Genomic DNA, 22,414 nt, shown 5'->3' with positions numbered 1-22,414 from the left:
AGAAGGCCTTGTGTGGCTGATCTAGTTGAGCGGCATAATTGGTGGCGGTGGAGGCGCTCTTTCAGATAAGCTGGGCCGAAACCGTACAGGGTTTTAAAGGTTAAAACCAACACCTTGAATCGGGCCTGGAAAACAACCAGCAGCCAGTGTAGATCAAATAACACTGGCGTGATGTGGTCCCGTCGGCGGCTGTTGGTAAGCAAGCGCGCTGCTGCATTATGTATAAATTGTAATTTCCGGGTCGTTTTCAAGGGTAACCCCACGTAGAGCGCATTACAGTAGTCCAATCGAGAGGTGACCAGGGCATGCACTACGAGTGGGAGCTGTTGAACAGGGAGGTAGGGTTGCAGCCTACGTATAAGGTGTAATTGATACCAAGCTGCCCGGCTCACAGCCGAAATCTGAGCCTCCATGGACAGCTTGGAATCAAGAACAACCCCGAGGCTGCGGACCTGGTCCTGTAGGGGCAACTTCACCCCACCAAACACCAGGTCAACATCTCCTAACCCTCCCTTGTCTCCCACAAGTAGTACCTCGGTCTTATCAGGGTTCAACTTCAACCTGTTCCTGCCCATCCATTCACTCACGGATTCCAGGCACTTGGACATGGTCTCCACAGCCCTCTCCGGTGAAGATTTAAATGAGAGATAGAGCTGAGTGTCATCCGCATATTGGTGACACTGCAGCCCAAATCTCCTGATGATCTCTCCCAGCAGCTTTACATAGATGTTAAATAGCATGGGAGAGAGGATAGAACCCTGTGGCACACCACAATTGAGAGGCCAAGGGTCTGAAACCTCATCACCCAATATTATGTTCCTCATGTTCCCCACCCTTGCCCTAGATCATGCCTCCGAACACCAGTCACAAGGGAACAGCCATGGGAGTGGGCGGTTGCACGCATGTCCTGTTTGTGGGCTTCCAGGAGCCGTCTGATTGGCCATTTGGGGAACAGGATGCTAGACTAGATAAGCAGTTGGTCGTGATCTAGCACGGCTCTCCTTGTGTCTCCGCTCACAGTTCCTTTTGGCAGCAGTTCCTTAGTGAAGGCTCTTAGGACTGTGGGGGTGAGTGTCTTCCTATTGGATAGCAAAACAGGTCATGAGTTAAGCTCCAGAACTGCAAGAGACAGAATTCAAAACATGCTGTTAGAGCCGCCTGCAGATCTGGTGCAAGAGCTCCCAGCAGGCTTTGAAACAAGCAGAGAGCTTGAAAAGAAACATTGCTGATGGAAGGAGAGAAATCTTGTTAAATATTGATGGAAGGCTGTAGTCTAATATACCATAAACATTGTCTGTCTTGGGACTTGCATAATTTCCCTAGAGGTGTTTTGTCTTTCTTTTTTCCATGTGTCATCGACTTGAAGACATATAACAACAACAAACTTTTGAGAATATTGTGCAACAGTGCCAGTGTGGTGTGCCATAGAAGGGGCTTATAAGGCCATCAAGTCCAAACCCCCTGCTCAGTGTAGTCATTAGAGCCTTTCCTGACCTTTGGGTCCCCAAATGTTGCTGGACTACAGTTCCCATAATTCCTGGCCATTGGCCATGCTGACTGGGGCTGATGGGAGTTGTAGTCCAGCAACATCTGGGGACCCAGTCGTTGGGAAAGGTGGCATTAGAGTGTTGAAACAGGACTTACCAAATGGAAAATCAATCAATCAATTTGAGGCCCCCTTTGAAGTTGAGACCCTAGGTTTAATGGACCTCCTATCTCCCCCCCCCCGCACCATGATTGGCCCGGGTAGCGCTGCACGTAAAACCATCTTGGGAGGGAGATATTGTCAAATGACTTCAAGGCTTTGCTATCAACTTGAGTCCTTGTTTATCTTGTAGTGTGGGCCTGAGATCAAGCAATGCCCCTTCCCCCTTTCTCACTAAATGCGGCTGTCAGACTCTCCATTTTAAAAAAAACAAGCAAGCAAATGAATAACCTTTTCGTGCACAGCACCTTTCATCCCAAAGCAATGAACGAAGTGGCTGAATCAACGAAAGCTGGTTAACGTCCTTCCCAGGTGGGATTATAAAACGTGAATCCCTTACGTTTCATATTTTTAAGCTTTCCCATCCACCTGTTTCCAGGACAGATATATATGAATTATCAGTGCTCCACAGCACATATCATCCCTTCCCCACTTTCTAAATAGGAGCGGTTAAAATTCTCAAGGTATAATGTCTTCCTAGAACTTCTACTGGCTTGCATTGCTGATGGACTAGCTCCTTGTGGTTTGTAGGCTTGAAACAGCATCACCTCACATTGTGTGTTCCCTTAGGCTGCATTTAAAGCACATGGCTTCGCCCAAAGAATCCTGGGAACTGTAGTTCACCCTTCACAGAGCTACAATTCCCAGCACCTTGGCCACATAGGAGGCTGCCTTATACTGAGTCAGACCCATTGGTCCATCTAGCTCAGTACTGTCTACACTGACCGGCAGTGGCTCTTCAGGATTTCAGGACAGTAGTCTTTCACCTTTAAAGTTGACAACAAGGACATGGAACTTGTTAAGGATTATCAATACCTTGGCACAGTCATTAACCAAAAGGGAGACAATAGTCAAGAAATCAGAAGAAGGCTAGGACTGGGGAGGGCAGCTATGAGAGAACTAGAAAAGGTCCTCAAATGCAAAGATGCATCACTGAACACTACAGTCAGGATCATTCAGACCATGATATTCCCGATCTCTATATATGGATGTGAAAGTTGGACAGAGAAAAAAGTGGATAAGAGAAAAATCAACTCAATTGAAATGTGGTGTTGGAGGAGAGCTTTGCACATACCTTGGACCGTGAAAAAGACAAATAATTGGGTGTTAGAACAAATTAAACCAGAACTGTCACTAGAAGCTAAAATGATGAAACTGAGGTTATCCAACTTTGGATACATCATGAGAAGACATGATTCGCTAGAAAATACTATAATGCTGGGAAAACAGAAGGGGGTAGAAAAAGGGGAAGGCCAAACAAGAGATGGATTGATTCCATAAAGGAAGCCAGACCTGACCTTACAAGATCTGAGCAGGGTGGTTCACAACAGATGCTCTTGGAGGTCACTGATTCATAGGGTCACCATAAGTCATGACCGACTTGAAGGCACATAACAAGAAGAAGTCTTTCACCAGCCCTACCAGGAGATGTTGGGGACTGAAGCTGGGACCTTCTGCATGCCAAGCAGATGCTCTGCCACTGAGGATTCATTCAGGTAGTCCACGGCACATTCAGGGATTTGTGGCTGAAGATGGGAGGCAGCACATCCACTGCACAAAACATTCACATTGATTTTTAATTGCATTTTCATCGCTTCTTTGATGTCTCATATTGCATGGAATTCAAATTGTAATGCGATAAAGTACAACGCAAGAAATTGAAAAAGCAATAAAATGCAGTCAAAAATCATACGGCGTTGTGTACAGCGCAACACAACGGCTACAACAGGCAGAAAAATCAGGAAGTGGTCCGCCCAGACCTTCGGCCATTTTCAAATGGTCCACGGGGAAACATGCTTCGGAACCACTGCTCTCTAAGAATGTTGGACCCTGCCTTATACACACTGGGACATCCAGCTCAGCATTGTCTACCCTGGTTGGCAGCAGCTCTCGGGGGTTTCAGACAAGGGGCATTCCCAGCCCCACCTGGAGATGCCAAGGATTCAGCCTAGGACCTCCTGTATGCAAAATACATGTGCTACCACTGAGCTACGGCCCTTCCCTTAAAAATACAGTTCCCAGGATTCTTGGGGTGGGTGGAAAGCCATGTGCTTTACATGTGTTTTAAATGTATGGTGCATACGCAGCCTTTGAACATCCTAGGTTTAAGCACCTGTATCTGATGAGTTAAGGTATCCAGTAGAGTAGCGGCAAATTCAGAAGTTGTCCCTTCACAGCCACCACCACCCTTTTTTGCTGCTGGGTTGAGTGTAATCGTTAAGGTGTTGGACTAGGACCTGGGAGACCAGGGTTCGAATCCCCACACAGCCATGAAGCTCACTGGGTGACCTTGGGCCAGTCACTGCCTCTCAGCCTCAGAGGAAGGCAATGGTAAACTCCCTCTGAATACCGCTTGCCATGAAAACCCTATTCATAGGGTCACCATGAGTTGGGATCGACTTGAAGGCAGGCCATTTCCACTTTGAGAATGAGATCCTTGTTTATGCCTTCTCCCATAGCAAATTCAGAAGTGCAGGGTCCCTTCATGATAGTCATACCACACACCCTCACAGGTCAGCCTCTCACTTGCTTGCTTGTTCTCCATCATCCTCTCCACGCTCCTCTGTCCTTCCCATGCATGCCTTCTCCCACAACAAAACATGTCCCTAAGAGCCAATCAGCATGAAAGGGAGTGTGTTAGCTACCGAGAAGAGTCTTCTAAGTGGCTAACACACTCCCCTTTCATGCCAATTGGCTTGTAGGATGCTAGAGACATAGGGACCCTGCAGGGACCCTATTCCCCAAAACGTAAGGGGTCTAAGACCCCCTGAGACCCTGGACGACTACACCTCTGAAGGTATCTGAAAGAATTTCATATTAATGCAATGCCCCTCATAGCACATACTGTGCATGTAAAAATAAATTAATAAAAAACTATGTGCCAAGGCAACTCCTAAGCTATGCCACACAAAAAACCCCTGTGTTCTCCATAAATGAGGCTTGTTTGCATAATTTTGTCTTTGCAAAATTTATTCTGCTTTGCATTATTTAGTTGGTTGGTCGGGGCAGGCAGAGAGCTATGCAAACCAGTGAAGCACCATTCTAGGAATGATAAATATGGGGGTGGGCGTGGGGTGAAGGGCCAAGACAGATTGCTCACCAAATTAGCATTTTCTGGGCGGCATTCAGAGACTTTGACACAGTCAGCTGAAAGAGACTACGAATGTGATAAGCCTTATTGGAAATAATACTGGAGCTCAACGGAAGATCTTGGCAGGGTGACATGAGGTTGCCTCTGGCAGATGCCCACTCACTGCAAAAATAGAAGACAGAGAGAGAGAAAAAACTCTCCCACACCACCCTCATTTCTTCCCAACAGGGAGGGAGGAGAAATTCCATTCAGTTTGCATTTATTATTTATTATTATTATTATTTGCCCACCCTTCACCAGTAGGTCCCAGGGCAGGTTGCAAAATCTAAAATACAATATTAAAAAAGAATTAAAACACATCTCGGTCACAAGAATAGGGCAGGTTCTGGAAACATGCATCTCAGGAGCCAAAGGCCAGGGTGAAGAGGTGCGTCTTTAGCATTTGCTGAAAACTGTATAGTGAAGATGCCGGACACATCTCTATAGGGATGGACTGCCACAGAGCATGCCATCTCCCGGACCACTATCCCCAAACCTCTGAAGGTGGTGAACCTACCAAGAAGGCCCCCTCTGCTGATCTTAACACCCAAGAGGGTCTGTAGGGAAGGAGACGGTCTCCGAGATATTTGGGGCCTAAGTCATTTAGGGCCGCAGCTTTTGCAGGCAACAGAGAGAGAAGGAGCTGGCGATGGGGCATATGAAAGCATGCCCACTAACATAGACACTAAGCACCTACACAGAGGAGTGCAGCGAAGCTGAGATGGCATTTCTTTTCCTTTTCGCATTCTAATTGGATTGTGTTGATATGGATTTAAAGGGGAAAGTGCTGTTCTAGCTTCTGCTTCCCTGCAACATCATGCGAGCCATGTGAATTAAACAGGGATGCAAGTAGTACCAATCTCACAGTAAGTTGCCATGTGAATGAGCCCTTGGTAAGCAGAAATGGGATGGCCTGAACTGGGGCCTTGCTTTTCCTGTAGGAGACCAACACCGCTACCTCTTTAGAAATCCTAAAGAACATTCTGTGTCTCTGTACCTGGAACCAGTTCACTACAGGTCAACATCTAAAAGCAGGGCCCAATGCTGTTTCCACCAATATAAAAAGGACGCTTCTTTGGGACTGCCTCTATCCAAGCTGGGGTCACCGAATGGATTCTGACTTGTGCTGGCCACCAGGATAATCCAGAGAAATTTCATACCCTTTCCATCTGCCATCCCCGACTCTAAGTGAAGCTCATTGTAAATATGTTCCATATTTTGGAATGCAACTGAAAAAGCATTAGGCTTAATTCACAGCAACCTTGCAAACATACTAAAAAAACCAGCTCTGTTTTCCTTCTCTCTGCCAGTTCCAATCGCAACCAGCTAGTCCATTGGGTATCTCTGTGTGTACCTACGTTTTAAAAGCATTTCTTTTCTTAGGTCAAAAGGTCGAGAGAGGTACATGACAATGATATGCAAATAGACAACGTTTAATTCTTTAAAAAAAAAAAAAGACTGATCCTACCAACAAAACATAAGGGATCATGTTTCTATTTTTAATTAACAGAATGAAATACCACAGTTTGCTGGAGTGGGTTCGAAGGCTGAATACTCTTAGCATCATGGCACCCAAACAAAAGATGTGAATTTATTACACAGTAATAAAAGATGCCTCTGTTCCATTTTTCCCCTAGTTGACCCACATGGCGGCCTCAGTTCCTTGTGTACTTGCAGTCTAGCAGTGCCCTCATTGCAATCTCTCTTTCTCTCTCTCACACACACACACCCCTTCCCTGTGGGTAGCACTGCATTAATTTCCCTTAAAATAGCCTATCCTGTGCTGAGTCAAAGGGGGAACATTGTAAAATTGATAATATCAGTTACTCAGAAATTAACCCTGCTGCAGCATTTGAAATTCAAGGCTCTTCTATGATACAGGGTATCTGGATCAGGATAACTTGGCCACTGTAGTCCATGCAGCAGTAACTTTGAAACTGGATTACTGCAATGCGCTGCATGTGGGACTGCCCTTGGGCCTGATCTGGAAGCTCCACCTGGTGCAGAATGCTGACAGCATGTGCTAAAAAAATGTACACTGGCTGCCCATATCAAACTAGGGCAGGTTCAAGGCTCTTATGTTGATATACAAAAAAGCTGAACAACGTATATCCAGGATATCTTAAGGACCACCTGAGCCCTTATATCCCAGCCCGATCACCGAGATCATCCAAACTAAGGCTGTTCTTTGTCCTTTCTGGTACACAGGCCTGACTGGCCTCAATCAGAAGTCAGGCATTTCGTGTCGCCGGTCAATACCGTGGAACATTCTTCCAGCAGAGATTGGACAGGCACGCTCGCTTTCGACTTTCAAGCGTCTTTTGAAGACTTTTTCTTTTTTCCTGTGCAGCTGTTTAAAATGTTTTTTGAGTAGCCACTCAATCATTTTAATGATTGTTTTGTATTGTTTTAAAATGTTATGTTACTGTACATTGCCCTGATGTTTTGCAAGAGGGTGGCATACGAATACTTTTATAAACAATTCATGTGTATGTTCGTCCATGTGCATTTATATGCATGCACATCATAGACAAAGTACATCTCCCCCCATGCACCAAGATTCAAATGCAATCTAGTGATATGTTTAATATGTTTTTTAATAATGTGTTTAACCCTTTAAAAAGTTTTAAAAATGTTTTTAACGCTGTTTTGTTGTAATGTACTTTAAGATTTGTTTTTATGATGTTTTAAAGTGTTTTTAGTGCCTTGTTTGCTGCCCTGGGCTCCTGCTGGGAGGAAGGGTGGGATACAAATTAATTAATTAATTAATTAATTAATTAATTAATTAATTAATTAATTAATAATAATAATAATAATAATAATAATAATAATAATAATAATAATAATAATAATAATGAGATGCAAGGGTGAGGGCCATAACTAGGGATTATGGATTTCATTCAATCTGCATTTTCAAGCAAACTGACCCGATTCCGGACTAATACACAGATCAGAACACAGTTATTCATCGCTTTTTGCACTTCTCTGACTTCTGCGAGATAGTTCTTGGCTCAAAAAATAGACCCAAATGCATATAAAAATGTGTATTTCAGGTTAAAATCTGTACAAAAGTGCACATTTTAGAGCCCTGAATATCAGGGTTCAGATAGAGAGGCCTGGAAGCAGTGGGGCAGCAATAGCACCTTGGACAGCTCCTTGAAAGTTCAGATTAAACCTGGAGTGGATTCAGTGCCCCACTGACATGGGAGCCACCAGCCTCACTACCAGGAGAGGACCAGGTTCCTCCTCCAGCCTGTTTGAGGTCAACTAGAACTTTTTTTTATTGCTATGAAGAAAAGATGGAATACATAAAATATATAAAATTGCATCATACTAACACTGTTGTTGTTATGTGCCTCCAAGTCAACTATGATTTATGGTGACCCTATGAATCAGTGACCTCCAAGAGCATCTGTCGTGAACCACCCTGCTCAGATCTTGTAAGTTCAGGTCTGTGGCTTCCTTGATGGAATCACTCCATCTCTTGGCCTTCCCCTTTTTCTACTCGCTTCTGTTTTTCCCAGCATTATGGTCTTTTCTAGTGAATCATGTCTTCTCATGATGTGTCCAAAGTATGATAACCTCAGTTTCATCATTTTAGCTTCTAGTGACAGTTCTGGTTGAATTTGTTCTAACTACATAGTTAATTTCAAGTAATAGTGTTTAACAAATATATAAAAATAATTAAGCAGAAACCCTTCCAAATTCAGAGGTTCCAAAACTGTGGTCTGCAGACCACCAGGGGTCCACGAGCTTCGTTTTGATGGTCCATCTCTGTGGAGAACACTTACAATTACTTGTTTTTAAGACAACCCAACCTGAATTTAACATGTCTCGGCCTGGCAACCAAGAGGTCTTCTGTATCTTTAAAAGTTGTGCAGGGGGAAGAGAGAATTCCACCTTGTGGTTTTTCCTATTACAGGGTTGCAAGAGTACCTGCACTTGGCTGACTTTCTCTTCTCCTAAACATACAGGATCAGTCTCAGGGATTGAACCTGGCAACCCTACTCAGGAGATAAGTTTGCAAAACCATTTGCCAGTACAACCCTCCCTTCATAAGGTGGCTGAACTCAGAAGAGGACAGTTTCTATCCAGCTTACACGCAGGGCTCATCTACATGGGAGCATTCCTTCATAGCAAATACATTTCTTTTACCTTCTTTATGGATTTGCACTGTCTGCAGTTCCTGCTCAAAGGCAAACAATCAATTTTTCCCATTCACACAAGTAGGCATTCCTCTGGGAAGGATTAGTCTCACTGTTTCCTTGTGGCCCTGCCCCCTAATTATACATTTCCACTCCCTCTGCTTCCTAGGCAACCAAGCATGCTCAGTCTGTTCTACCAACTGTAGTAGATTTCTTTTAAAAAAAAGAAAACCCAGAAGTGCGAATAACTGTGTTTTCCCTGGTAGGATACACCCGAAATACAAATCTTTGTTTGAGTAGTGTTATGCTTTTGTGCAGAAATTAGGGGGAAAAGAAAATCAAGGCACCACTTGCAGCAACTTAAAAAAGGCCAGCAAAATGGAGGACAGCAACTAGAAGTTGCTTGTCAGCCTACAGGACATAAAATGAACAAAGGGAGGAGGAGGGAGTGGGTGTGGAGAGGAGAACAATTGACAGACTCACCTAAAAGCATCGGAGCAAAGCATCTACAACCGCTAGAGAAACAGAATGGAGATGCTTTTTCCTCCCCTTTTTGTCTTATCAGTGGATTGGGTTAGTATGGATTTACAGAGGGGAAACTGTGTGATAGCTTCTGTTTACTGGTAATGTCATGTGAACCATGTAAATTTAAAGGAGATGTGAATGGCACCAAACACACAGTAAACCACCATGTAGATGAGCCCTCAGAGTGGGGATAGGGGAGAAATTTGATTCAGTTTGCATTTAAAGCCGAATTTATCAGATCAGTACTTTCCAAAAGAGAACAGAAACATAGCCATCCTTCAAAATTTACACTTACATTAATTTTGCAGCGCAGTTCTCCAACCAATGTTTACAACAATGCATACATTAGGGGAAAGTGTGCAAAAACTGACTATATAAAAGCGATATACAAAAATGCATTGTATTTGGATAAATTGCTTGCAAAAAAAATGTGCACAGAAGTCAAAACTGCATACAAAAATGTATTTGTTAGGAGAAATTCTAAATTTATCAGGATAATTTTCATGGCGATTTTTTAATGGAACATTCATTAATGAAATGTGGAGAACTGAATTTAAGATTAGAAAAATGAGAAACTGATAAATCATTCCATCCCTAATTCAGAGTAGATCTGATGAGGGTAATGGGCCTAAATTAGTCATGTCTTCTCTGAACAGGCCTAGCATTAAACAGAACCCATGTGTCTAACAGTTGTCAGGTGGACTATGGGCTTGTCATTTGGAGTGAAAACGTGACACTCACTTCCCTTGTTCAATACGAAAGCAAGAGCCTGTGCAGGCTTACTCAGAAGCAAGGAGAGGTTGATGGAGAATTACTCAGAAGTAAACATGGTACATCAGATTGCATCTTTTTAAAAGGGCACATGAAGGCATGAAAAGGGAGAGTGTCTTGGCAAGCAAAGGGAGTGTGTCTATGTCTTGGCATGGAAAGGGAGTGTGTTAGTCACTGAGAAGAGTCTTCTAACATGCTTCCTTGTCCTTCACTGCTGATTGGAGCTGATTAGAGAGAAAGGAGGTGAGTCAACCATTGAGAAGACTCGTTTCAGTAGCTAGCACTCCCCTCCTTTCACGCTGATTGGCTCCAAGAGATGTCTGTGGTGGGAGAAGGCACTACCAAGGATCTCATTCTCATCCCATGAGCAAAAAAGGGTGTGTGTGGCTGTGACCATCATGAAGGGACCCTACACGTCTGAATTTGCCACCACACTACTTGCTCCAATCAGCAGAAAAAGACAAGAAAGCATGTTAGAAGTCTCTTCTCAGTGGCTAACACACTTATTTCATGCTGATTGGCTTGTAGGATGCTGGAGACATAGGGTCCCTGCTGGGTCCCTGCTCCCAAAAAAGTAAGAGTTCCAAGACCCGCGAGACCCCAAACAACTATGCCCCTGGTTGTATCCAAGGAAGTCCTACTCAGAGTAAAACCATTGGATTTAATGGGCATGACTGAGGTTCATTCATTTCAATGGGTCTGCTCTGAGTAGGACACACAACCCAAATTTTGAGAGAGAAAAAATAAAAAAGAATTATTCTCAAATCATGCCTCCTGAAAGTGATAAAAAAACAACCACCTTGGATTCTCTCTCTCTCTCTCTCCCTCTGGATGCCCCAATGGCGGGTGTGTGCCGGTTTTCTCCTGTATAATAAGTAGGGCATCTTTTAATGAGTCTGTGCTGTGCCCCAGAAAACCTCCACCTCCTCTCCCCTGCCCTGTGATAATCAGTGCAGCCTTAATTCGCTGCCCTTGGGAAGACTCAAGAGAGCATCCATTTGAGGGCAAAAAGCCCCTTACAGGCAGATCTGGAGCCGGGAGTCCAGAGTTCGAATCCCGGTTCCCAAGAGGTGAATGCTCTCCAAGTGGGCTAGCGCTCTGGAGAGTCACACCCTCAAGCCCTCCCTCGCATTCTGTGCACGTGTACGCATCTGCGTACAACTCGCATTCTGTGTGCGTGATTCTTGATTCTAAACAATCCTCACGTCCAATTAATTCTTGCGTACAATGCCAACGAGCCAGGAGCTGGCCAGATCGTGATGTCGGTAAATACTACCAACCAGCAAAACTCGTTCAATGATGAAAGCCAATCTGGCCACCCAAGTTAGGAGGAAGTCCCTCACTGCAAGCCAGTGGAACTTATCTCTGAGTAAAGGTATATAGGGTTGGACGAAGAAGGAGAGAGAAAAAGAGAGGTGCCGGGACCTAAAGCCTTTCCTCTAAGCTCACATCGTGGGCGCATATACAATAAACACTCTGCATACACTCAGAAGACTGTCTGGCACCGGAGCGGCCCGGTGGTGGAGAAAGATTCCAGAGCTAATGTTAATTCGAATCTTTGGCCGCGTTAATGCGGATGGGCCAAGCGGTGGTCAGATGCAAAAAGAGCGGGGGCTCCTGTGCCTTTAAGGATATTTTCTGCACAAATGTGCAGCGGCTGGAGGCGGACGGGGGAGAGACTCCCCTTTTTACACATCTATTGAAGATCTAGGGAAGCCCACCAGCTCCACTTTCCACCTGATCACCCTAGGCCAAGGATGGCGAGCCTGTGGTCATCTCCGACCAGTGGCCACACTGGCTGTTGGGAGCTGAAGGCCAGCAACCTCTGGAAGGCCACAAACGGCCCCTCCACCCATCCCTGCCCTAGGACCAGTTTGCTAGATGCATTACAACCCCACCCTCCCACTTAATACCCGAAAAGAAAGGCGCTCCTTCTATGCAGAATCAAGTCCCGAAGATCCCACAGACAGTTCACAGGGAGGAAGCCCTCCCGAGCTCAGTGAGGCATTACTTCCGAGGAGACGCGCACAGGACTGCGCTTAGGGCTGCAGCCTAACCGCTGGGCACCGCTACCCTCGGGAGGACCCAGCCCCGCTCTGTTCATTGCCAAATTCAGCCTGCCTGGTATTTTAAGCCCGGTCCTTTAAGTTTCCCCGTGCTCAAGGAGGGTTCCTGCCTGCTGGGATCCCAGCCTTTATCCATCCATTTAAAAAAAAGGAAATAAAAATTAAACAATAAACCCCATTCCAACTAGCGGAAGGGGCACCAGAAAAATAAATGGGGGGAGAGTTTACAGAAGACGCAAAGCAGATTTCTAGGTGGGCGAAATATACTGGGGGGGCGAGCTCCTTGCTGGGGGGCGAGCTCCTTGTTGGGGGGGCAGGTTTCTGGTTGGAGGAGGAAAATCCTTGGCCCCGCGGACCAGAAAGGAAAAATCGGGGGGAGAGAGGCTTCCTTAAAGCGCCCTTCCCCTCTTACCTAGTACAGGTGTGCTGTTGAGTACAGAGCAGGAGCAAAGAACGCAAAATCCAGGTAAGAAATCCCATCTTCGCGTGTTTGTTTTTATGTCGGTCCCCAGGGCTGTTCAGACGAGGATAAATTGACATATCCCAATTTGGGAGTAGCAGCGACTGCAAATTCTGCGCCGGGGTAAGGTCGCCATCCTCAAGAGCAAGCCCCCCAAACCTGTGCTACGGCGGCAGTTGAGAGCGAGCGAGAGAAATCCCCTTTCAAGCGAGGATGCACAGGAGCCGCCGAGGCGAGCCCGCAGCCTCCCCCACCCCCTCTGCGGAGAGTTGGAACCAAGCCGGGGTAGATGTACTCCGCGGTAGGCGTCTACCTCGCCCTCCTGCGCGGCCGAGAAGCTGTCCCGCTCTGGGGGTGGCGCGCCCCCCTTCGCGCCAAGGGCACCACACGCTCCCAGAGGCACCCTCAAAAAAGTGGGACTCCGCCCCACATGGCCAGCTGCGGCCCCCACCCCGTCTTTCGCAGCTGCTCCGAGAAAGTGAGGCTTCTTTTCTTGTTTCCTTATTCTTCTTTAAAAAGAAAAGTAGATCCGTACAAAGCTGGTGGCCGAAAATAAACCTCCTCTGAAATTACAGATTTTGAGCATTACCAAAGAGCGCGGCAGCTGGAAGAAGGGTGTGTTTACCCACGTGTTCTTATTTGTATTTTATGTTTCCAAAAGAGCAGCCAGTCAGCTCAAGGCGAGGCGAAGTGGGGTTCTGGAAGATTATTGGGAAGGAGAGAGGGTGGCTTTAAAAAAAAGCGAGTTTCTCTTTCCCCCCCTTCATTCTTCGGGGGGGGGGGACAAGCTGTCAGTTTCAGGAGGGGTGGGTGGGTGTTAGAAGCACGCTTTTCTCCCCCGCATCTGTCAGTTTCAGCTCCCAAATTGGGGAGGGGGAGAGGTTTGGCAATAAAAGGAGCGGTAAAAGAAGCCTGGATCAGCTCAACCAGCCTAGGGTGTGTGTGTTAAAAACTACTTTCCGCTTGATCTGAAGGTTTCAGAAATCATGAGGGGGGGAGGGGCTATTTATTATTATTTATTTATTACATTTCTGTCCCACCCTTCCTCCCAGAAGGAGCCCAGGGCAGCAAACACAAACAAACAGCTGCTTTAAAACTTCTTAAAAACAAAGGACTTTAAAAAGAGATTAGAACAAAACATCTAAAAAAAAAAACTTTAAAAAGCAATTCCAGCACAGACCCAGACTGGGATGAGGTTTCCGCTTAAAAGGCTTTTTGAAAGAGGAAGGTCTTCAGTAGGCACCGAAAAGAGAACAGAGATGGCGCCTGTCAATATTTAAGGGGAGGGCATTCCAAAGGGTTGGTGCCAAAACACTAAAGGCCTGCTTCCTGTGTTGCCTGACTCTACCTTCCACTGAGCGGTCAGGGAAGGGCTGTCGCTCGGTGGCAGAGCTTCTACTTTGCACACAGAAACATTAAAATACATCAAATACAATATATATATATACATACACACATATATATATACACACACATATACATATAGGAGAGTGGTACCAAGGGGACTAAAAAGGTAAAAATTAGAAATAAAAGGCATAAAAACAGTTTCAGGCTCTACCTTCAGTCCCTAGGAAAGACTCCCTGCTTGAAATCCTAGTGAGCTGCTGCCAGTCAGTGCAGACAATACTGAACTAGATGGCCCAAAGGTCTGACTTGGTTGATTGGCGTTGGCATCCAGCATTGTCTGCACAACCCTGAAAGGTGCAAATGCACTTTATTGAAGGTGCCCAGTCCTGCTTTTGCACCTTCCACGGTGCTTCTCCCTTTCTTGAAACGAGCCACGCTTCTTCATCACGGAAAGGGAGCAGCACAACCCCATAATGTGTCTACTCAAGAGTAAGTGCCCCTGAATTATCTTACCTTACGTTTCATCTGTGAATTGCTTTGTGTTGCAAAGCCCCCCTAAGCAGAGAACAGAGTATAAGCACAATATATGTTGAAAACAAAAGTTCCATAGTTTAAATCAATCAATCAATCAAAACAATATGAAACAGCCAAATCAATCACACTGGATATAGGGGCACCAGCTAACCCTGCAGCAAAGGAGCAGAAAACATCAATCAAGTCACCGCTATCGCTCACCTAGGGTGTACACAGTTCTGCCCCCATCTCTCAATTTCTGTTTCCATCAGGTTCAATGGGGCTTACTCCCTGGCAATGGTGGCTGGGTGCCTGTTTGAACTGGTGGGGCAGAAGGCAGGCAGCCCAACAGTAGGTGGAGCCAGATCCAATGATGGGCGGAGCTAATTCATTCCAGTTTTGTCCCCAGCTCCTGTCTACTGAGTTCAACAAGAGGCGATACTGAAACTAAGGAAGAGGAAGATGACAGCCAGGGCCACCTCCCTGGACTGGCTTTAAGTAAGAAGGCAGTTGGGTGGGGGCTGGCTTAGAGTTGATGGGGTAGAGCCCCACTTGTCCTAATGGACCATCCTCTACAACCAAAGGCTCGCAATCCTATGAACCACAGGCTTCAGAGTCAATGCAATTGAGCTGGGAGGGACTTGCTGTGTAAAGTGAGTAAAATGAAGGGACTGGGCTGTGGCAACCCTAAGCATGGAAGTAAGTCCCATTGGTTAGTTTGTTTTGGCATTATCATCGAGCACTTCCTATGCATTCAGAAGGGCCCAGGTTCAATCCCTGGCATCCCCAGTTAAAAGAAGCAGGTGAAAGATGATGGGAAACTTTCTTCTCTATCTGGAGAGCCGCTGCCAGTTACAGCAGACCATGGGTGAGGATCCTCAGGGCCGAATGCAGCCCTCCAGAGCTGTCTAACTGGCCCTCGGGACTCTTCCCAGGCTAGACTGTTAAACTACGGCCTAGGAGACCGGGGTCCAACTCTCGCTCAGCTGTGAAGCTCACTTGATGATCTTGGGCCAGTCACTGTCTTTCAGCCTAACCTACCTCACAGTGTTGTCGTGAGGATTAAATGGAGCGGAGGAGACTCATGCATGCCACCTAGAACTCCTTAGAGGAAATATATATCCTGGAGGCAGGATATAGATGTAATAATAATAATATTATTGTCCACCTGATGGTTTATATGTTTGGGGTCTGTATGAAGCAGAACACATTTTCAGAGCAAATTCTTGGGAAAGAGGCAGCATGGAATATCGTTGGAGTCCTCCAGGTGAAACTGAACTCAGTTGCGTCCAGAGAATATTAATCCCCCCCACACACACACAGACAGACATGCCTCGTTCATTGTGAAACTATCCAACAGGACAGGTCTGTGGGGCTTTGTTTTGTTTTTTTGCTCCTGAAAGTAGGTGAAGATATTTCAACAGTACAGCTCCCTAGAGAGAACATGCAATTGCTCTTTTTGGGAGGGGGCAGGGAGGACTAACTAGCCATGTTAGTCTCTTGCAACAAAAACAACAAATGTTAGTGAGCAAATGAGCCTATTTTCAGCCCAAGGGCCATTCTGGACAACCTCCTGGGGGCCACATGCCAGTGGTGGGTGGGGCCAGAGGCAAAAGGAGGTGGAGAAATTGATGTAAATGTTACTTTTGTATAGTAGGCTAATTTCAACACACACTCTATGTCCCTGTCTGCCCTCCGCCCGGGGAAGCAAGAGGCAGTGTCAGAGCTCAAGGGCACATGCTAGACAGGCAAAAACACTCAAGGAAAGGTGCAAAGCAAGGCTGGCAAGAGTCCTAAGGGCCAGACAGCGATGCCTGGAGGGCCACTTTCAGCCCCTGGGACTTGATAGAGGATGGAGTTTATGGTGCATTGTGGGTTGGAACCTAGGGAGAAAGTTGCTTTTCTTGCCTGTCCTTGATACCTATTTTAGGGTTTTTTTTAAATCGCTGGTATTTAAATAGATGCAAAGGAGGAAAGGGACGCAGGATGACAAGCCCTGCGGAAGTCTTGAGTTGGTTAATCTCTCGAAATGCTCTTCTCAGAGATGTAAATCTGTCCGCTAATCCAGAGAAAGATATGTTGGCTGCCACTGCCCCTCCTAGACAATCCAGTCCCCTGCAACACGGCCAACCATGTGCTTTCTTACAGGGGAATTCTAGGTCCTGGACACTGCTGCTTAGTTTCTAGAGGCTGTCTCCGCGTCATGAAATCTTAGCTGACGAATCCCAGGACTTTGAATAGATCTTAGATGAAATGTATTCAATCGGGGTAGGGAACCTCAGGCCCAAGAAGGTCAAATGTGGCCCACTGGGTCCCGCTGTCTGGCCCTTGGCACTCTTCTGAGGCCACACCCCCTCACTGCAGGGCACACACCTGATTGGCCCCGCTTTGCACCCTCCATGTTTTTGCCTGGCTGGAATGTGTCCTTCCAACTCAGAGCATGCCTCTTGCGTGCCTCGATGGAGTGAGGAGAGTGCATATGTGTGTGTGTAGAAACTACCCTACTGTACAAAGGTAACATTTACATTAGTTGCTCCACCCACTTTCCCCTGGCCCCACCCACCACTAGCACGTGGCCCTTGGAATGTTGTTCAGAAGAGAACATGGCCCTTGGGCTGAAAAATGTTCTCCACTGCTGTATGCAATTTCTGTATGAAAAGTACCTGCATGTGAATACACACATACACACATTTTTAGATGATGCACGCTGACTTTGCAAACCCACAGCTGACATCATCTCTGGAAAAACACCTTCCCTTCTTTGCAAAGGTGAAGGGCAATGCTTCTTTGAACACAGCACACACGAACACCTTGGGCAATTTTTATTAGTATGTAGATTAAAAATAATTTGCATTCCCCACCAATGAATTGGTCAATTTACTCAATGGAACCTTTTTAGTTGATTGGTTACATTCATAAATCAAAATGCCATCAATCAGTCAACGGAACATTGCATCCTTGTTTATTTTTAAAATAAATATTATCAGGGATTGTCGCAGAAAAGATCCTAGACTCAAATAGCTAGCATCCCCCCAGGAAGGGCTGCAAAAGTCCTGCCCAAACCCCCGGAGAGCCACTGCCAATCAGCATAGCTGATACTGAGCGGGATGGACCAATGGACTGTCTCAGTATAAGGCAGCTTCCCATGACTTAGGACAATGACTGCAGTTAACAATATGTTGGTGCCCTTTTAGAGGGGAAGGGCCGTATTCAGTGGTAGATTAATCTCCCATCATCTCGAGGTAGGACTTGGTGAGACTCCTGCCTGAAACCCTGGAGAGCTGCTGCCTGTCAGTGCAGACAACAATGAATTAGGTGGGCTTCATATAAAGCAGCTTCCTATATTCACCACAACACAAATCAAAGAAATACTTCTACAGTGTTTAAGAACAACCTACTCTAACGGGAGCCTACCCCTTTCTGTTTCTATATTCATCTGTGATCCGGATATAGGTATATAGAAAGCTGCCTTATATCAAGTCAGACTATTGGTCCACCTAGCTCAGTACTGTCTACACTGACTGGCAGCAGCTCTCCAGGGTTTCAGACAGGGGAATTCCTAGCCCTACCTGCAGATGCTGGGGACTGAGCCTGGGATCTTTTGCATGCAAAGCAGATGCTCTACTGCTGAACGACAGTCCTCCCCCAAAGAGGCATGCCTCTTCTAATTGGAAGAAGGTAAACTGCATGACTCATACAGAGATGCAATAGGATGCCTCCTCTGGGGCCAGCTCATGCTGCATCAGGAGGACTGAATGACTCAACCTGAGCCCAAAGGAGAGGTGCAGCTAAAATACCCACCCTCAGGGAGAGGCTGATTGGAAAGTGGCAAGTCCAGAACGGTGACTCCTCCAGAGATGTGAAGGGCAGCCTCATCTGAAGGCAGCTGATATCTGCGTTGGGAGTGGTTGGTTGACTGACATGCTTAACAGAGAGAGACTATTCCTCACAGTGGACTCTGATTAGAAGGAGGCTAGCTGAGGTCAGTGAATTATATGGAGATGTGGGTTCAAATGTGCATGTGGGGTGGACAGAACCTGCTCTGGAGAGTTCTGTGACTTAACAGATGAAATACAAGACAGGGCTGTTGTACAGAAGAGGGAAAGTTGACAGATGCTGCATCTTCTGTTATAGCTTTGCAGCTGTGAGAAAAGCTGCACCTTCCAAGGATCTTTTGGGAACATTAGGGAATTCAGTGCAGATGTGAGCTTGCAAGAGAAAAGAAATTGATAAAGAGGGTGAATTGCATCTGGCAGAAGCTGGAAGATGTTTGTTTATCCCGTGTGTGTTCTTTGTTTCAGCCAAGTAAACAGGAGTCATGCTTCATAAGTTGTTTTTTGAGCCTGGGAGCAAAATGCATTTCGGTTCATTCCATTGGAGTTCTGTTTGAAACCTCCATAAAAGCTGAGAAGTGCCAGCCTTTTCTTCCAGGAAGGTTCAAGAAGCAGGCAGTCAGATCTTATGTGTATGGACTCCAAAGGAAGCCTTAGAATTCATTGGAGCTTACACTCAACTGTGGTTCAAGCGATACATTATGTGAATTGCATTCCCGCCCCCGCCCCATTCATTTGTGCCTTTATTTTGTGGCATGAGGAGAGTGGGATTCAGCCCTTACACTGTGCCAGGGGTGGCTAACCTTTTCTTAAAAGGGTTAATCCAGCTTTTGGGGACCAGTGGACACATATTTGGAATTCTGAGAAACTGCCATGGGCACCAGTCACAAAATGGCTGTCTGTGTGTGCGTGTGGCATAACCCAAAATTGGCTGCCTGGGGTGCGTGTGGCATAACCCAAAATGGCTGCCTGTGTGTGCGTGCGGCATAACACAAAATGGCTGCCTCTGTGTGTGTGGCATAACCCAAAATGGCTGCCTGGGGTGCGTGTGGCATAACCCAAAATGGCTGCCCGGGGTGCGTGTGGCATAACCCAAAATGGCTGCCTGTGTGTGCGTGTGGCATAACACAAAATGGCTGCCTGTGTGTGTGTGGCATAACCCAAAATTGGCTGCCTGGGGTGCGTGTGGCATAACCCAAAATGGCTGCCTGTGTGTGCGTGTGGCATAACACAAAATGGCTGCCTCTGTGTGTGTGGCATAACCCAAAATGGCTGCCTGGGGTGCGTGTGGCATAACCCAAAATGGCTGCCTGAGGTGTGTGTGGCATAACACAAAATGGCTGACACGTCTAAAAGAGCAGAAAAAGATTCCGAAACACAAAATACTGTGGGCACGTCCCCCCCCAATCTTCCCTCCACATCAATGTGAACAAAGGAATTAAGATCACTTACTGTCACTTTCATTAAAAGAAGGCAGCCCTTTACACCTCTCCTTTCCTCAGAATGGAAGAGAGAGCGGGGCCACATTCACACCGTCCATTTGTCCCACTATTATTCCCCTTTAAACAGCCATGGCTTCCCTCAAAGAATCTTGGGAAGTGTAGTTTGTGAAAAGTGCTGACAGGAGACTCCAATTTCCCTCACAGAGCTACGACTGTCAGAGTGATTTAATAGTCCCTTGCCCCAGAGAATTCTGGGAACTGTAGCTGGGGGAGGGGAATATGAGTCTCCTGATGACTCTCAGCACCCTTCACAAGCTACACTTCCCAGGATCCTTTGGGGGAAGCCATGACTGTTTAAAATGGAATAACAGTGGAACAAATGCATGTCGTGAATGTGGTCTGGGTGTCCAGTCCTGGCATGAAATGAACTGTGGGCCTGTTTCAGGGGCAGGGGGGATATTCGATGTAGGAGAGGTCAAACCAGTGTAAGCATGAACAGAGCAGGAAGCGCAAACAGTCTCTTGGGCATTGTGGATTTTTGAGGGGATGTTCACTGAGACCCTTTCATTGGTGCTACCTGGGTTAACCCTTCCTTTCCCTGTGTTTGAGGGCTTCTCCTTGAATGCCTTTTTGTGAAGAAAGAGGCATGGCTACTCCTCATCACGGGACTGAAAAAACTTGGTTAACGTAACACGTAGTTTGGCCCCCAAGTCCTGATGGGATAATGTGAGGTGGTGGCTGGTGGCCATTAGGACTGGTGGGGCAGAAGGCAGGGAGGCCAATGGTTGACAAAGCCAACGAATTCTTGTTTTGTCCCCATCAAGATGCCCCACCAAGAACAACACTAAGGAGGGGAAAATCTGACAGCGAGGGCCACCCCATGGGCTAGTTGTAAGTAAGAAGACAGGCAAGTGGAGGCTGGCTGAGGGTAGACTGAGGGTGGGCGAGAAATTCTATTCGGTTCGCATGTCAAGCTGAATTTATCAAATTTGTACTTTCCTAAACAGAAAGAAGCACAGCCATCCTTCGAAATTTGCACTGGTTTGAATTTTGCAATGCCGTTTGCCAACCAGTGTTTACAAAAATGCACATGTAAGGGGAGAGCGTGCATAAAAATGAATCTATGCGTGAAAATGACATGCAAACTTGTATTATATGATGAGAAAGTGCTTGCAAAAATGTGTTTATTAGGAGAAATTTGCACTAAAATGCTGCAGAATTTGCACGAGATTTTTTTTTAATTGCAAATTGCTGCACAGATGTGGAGGACTGATTTTAAGATTGGGAAAAATGACAAATGGTGAGAACCGAAATGAACAGATCTAGGGCAGACTGAGGTTGGAGGGGTAGCGCCCCATTTGTCCTAATCGACCAGCCTTCATTGACCATGACCACAGCGTTACATCCTACTGGGGAAATAGTAATTCTTCGTGGATGACAGCACTGTCTTCAAGGGGATGAGGGCTGGTTTGTGTGTTTTAATTAGATCAGTATGTTTTTCATTATTTTTCATTATTTTTAAAAGTTGCAGCTGCATTGCTTCAGGTTTTCCTAACAGGTCACTTTCAAAGAATGACAAGTGGTTTCGTCGCCATCTGTCGGCCCAACGTCGCTAATTGTCTCATGCAATATCCAGAGGCAATAAATACATCTAGCCCTCCTCTCCCCAAATGCATCAACAGTTAGTTTTGCTGTCTCCCACAAACTCTGCATGAACACCTAAGGAAAGACTGTTGCGGCAGCATCTCCAACACCTCTGAATGTTTAATTGCATATTTGTTCCTATTTTTATAGCTGGAGATATCAATAACCGGCTCTCAGCAGGAGTACCTTAGATCCCCTTTTGGGTGAGCTTGTACAGGGATTGCCTCTAATTCTACAGCAAGGGCAGCGTGGCCACTGGACCAGTAATTCACTCCTATATAACCCTCCCTCTAATCCTGAATGCAGATAGTGCTTGCCAACAGGATTATTTCCAAAACAGGGGTGTTGAGAAAAGACGGACACTCAGCATGCTGGGTGGGTACTCCTGAAATCAACGAACCTTTGCCATATCTATTAACTTCAATGGGTCTACTCAGAGTAGGCCTAGGGTTGAATACCACCCATTGTTTTTAGTTATGTTTCCTACATGGATGAGCAAGCATTAAAGGGACCAATAGTACAGTACATAACAGAGCAACATCCTGTATATGGATACAGAAACATATGACTTCATTTTACCTTCCATCTGCATCATGCTACATTGGGATGGCCTTCTGAGAGATGATCTTTTTACGGTGGAATTCGGACCCTGTGAATTGGCATTTGTGAACTATATTTGGAAGCTTTGCCAGAAGGCAGCTTAGATGTCACATTAAAGAATTCTCATGAAAACTCTCTAGCATTTTAGTGCCATTTTTTCCTAGTAAACGCAGATTTGAAAGCAGTTTTGACTAAGTTACACATTGTTGCAAGCAATTTATCTTAATATAATG

At 46.0% G+C, this 22,414-nt stretch overlaps 2 protein-coding genes across 5 annotated transcripts in view; one reads left to right on the top strand and one right to left on the bottom strand.

Moving 5' to 3' along the window:
* Nucleotides 1-13,493, bottom strand: part of GABRD (gamma-aminobutyric acid type A receptor subunit delta) — a 32,940-nt gene extending 19,447 nt beyond the window's left edge. For both annotated transcript variants that reach the window (XM_061601290.1, XM_061601291.1), the window contains exon 1: nucleotides 12,755-13,493. In XM_061601290.1, coding sequence (XP_061457274.1) covers nucleotides 12,755-12,882 — 128 coding nt within the window. In that variant the 5' untranslated portion in view covers nucleotides 12,883-13,493. The remainder of the gene's footprint in view (nucleotides 1-12,754) is intronic.
* CFAP74 (cilia and flagella associated protein 74) overlaps nucleotides 12,675-22,414 on the top strand; it is a 104,880-nt gene continuing 95,140 nt past the window's right edge. For all 3 annotated transcript variants that reach the window (XM_061601288.1, XM_061601287.1, XM_061601283.1), the window contains exon 1: nucleotides 12,675-12,808. The gene's annotated coding sequence lies outside the window, so the exon portion shown is untranslated. The remainder of the gene's footprint in view (nucleotides 12,809-22,414) is intronic.

The sequence above is a fragment of the Rhineura floridana genome, chromosome 18 (genome assembly GCF_030035675.1).
Source record: "Rhineura floridana isolate rRhiFlo1 chromosome 18, rRhiFlo1.hap2, whole genome shotgun sequence".
Lineage (NCBI taxonomy): Eukaryota > Metazoa > Chordata > Lepidosauria > Squamata > Rhineuridae > Rhineura > Rhineura floridana.
The sequence above is the reverse complement of the archived record's forward strand: the minus strand, read 5'-3'. Positions and strand labels throughout refer to the sequence as shown.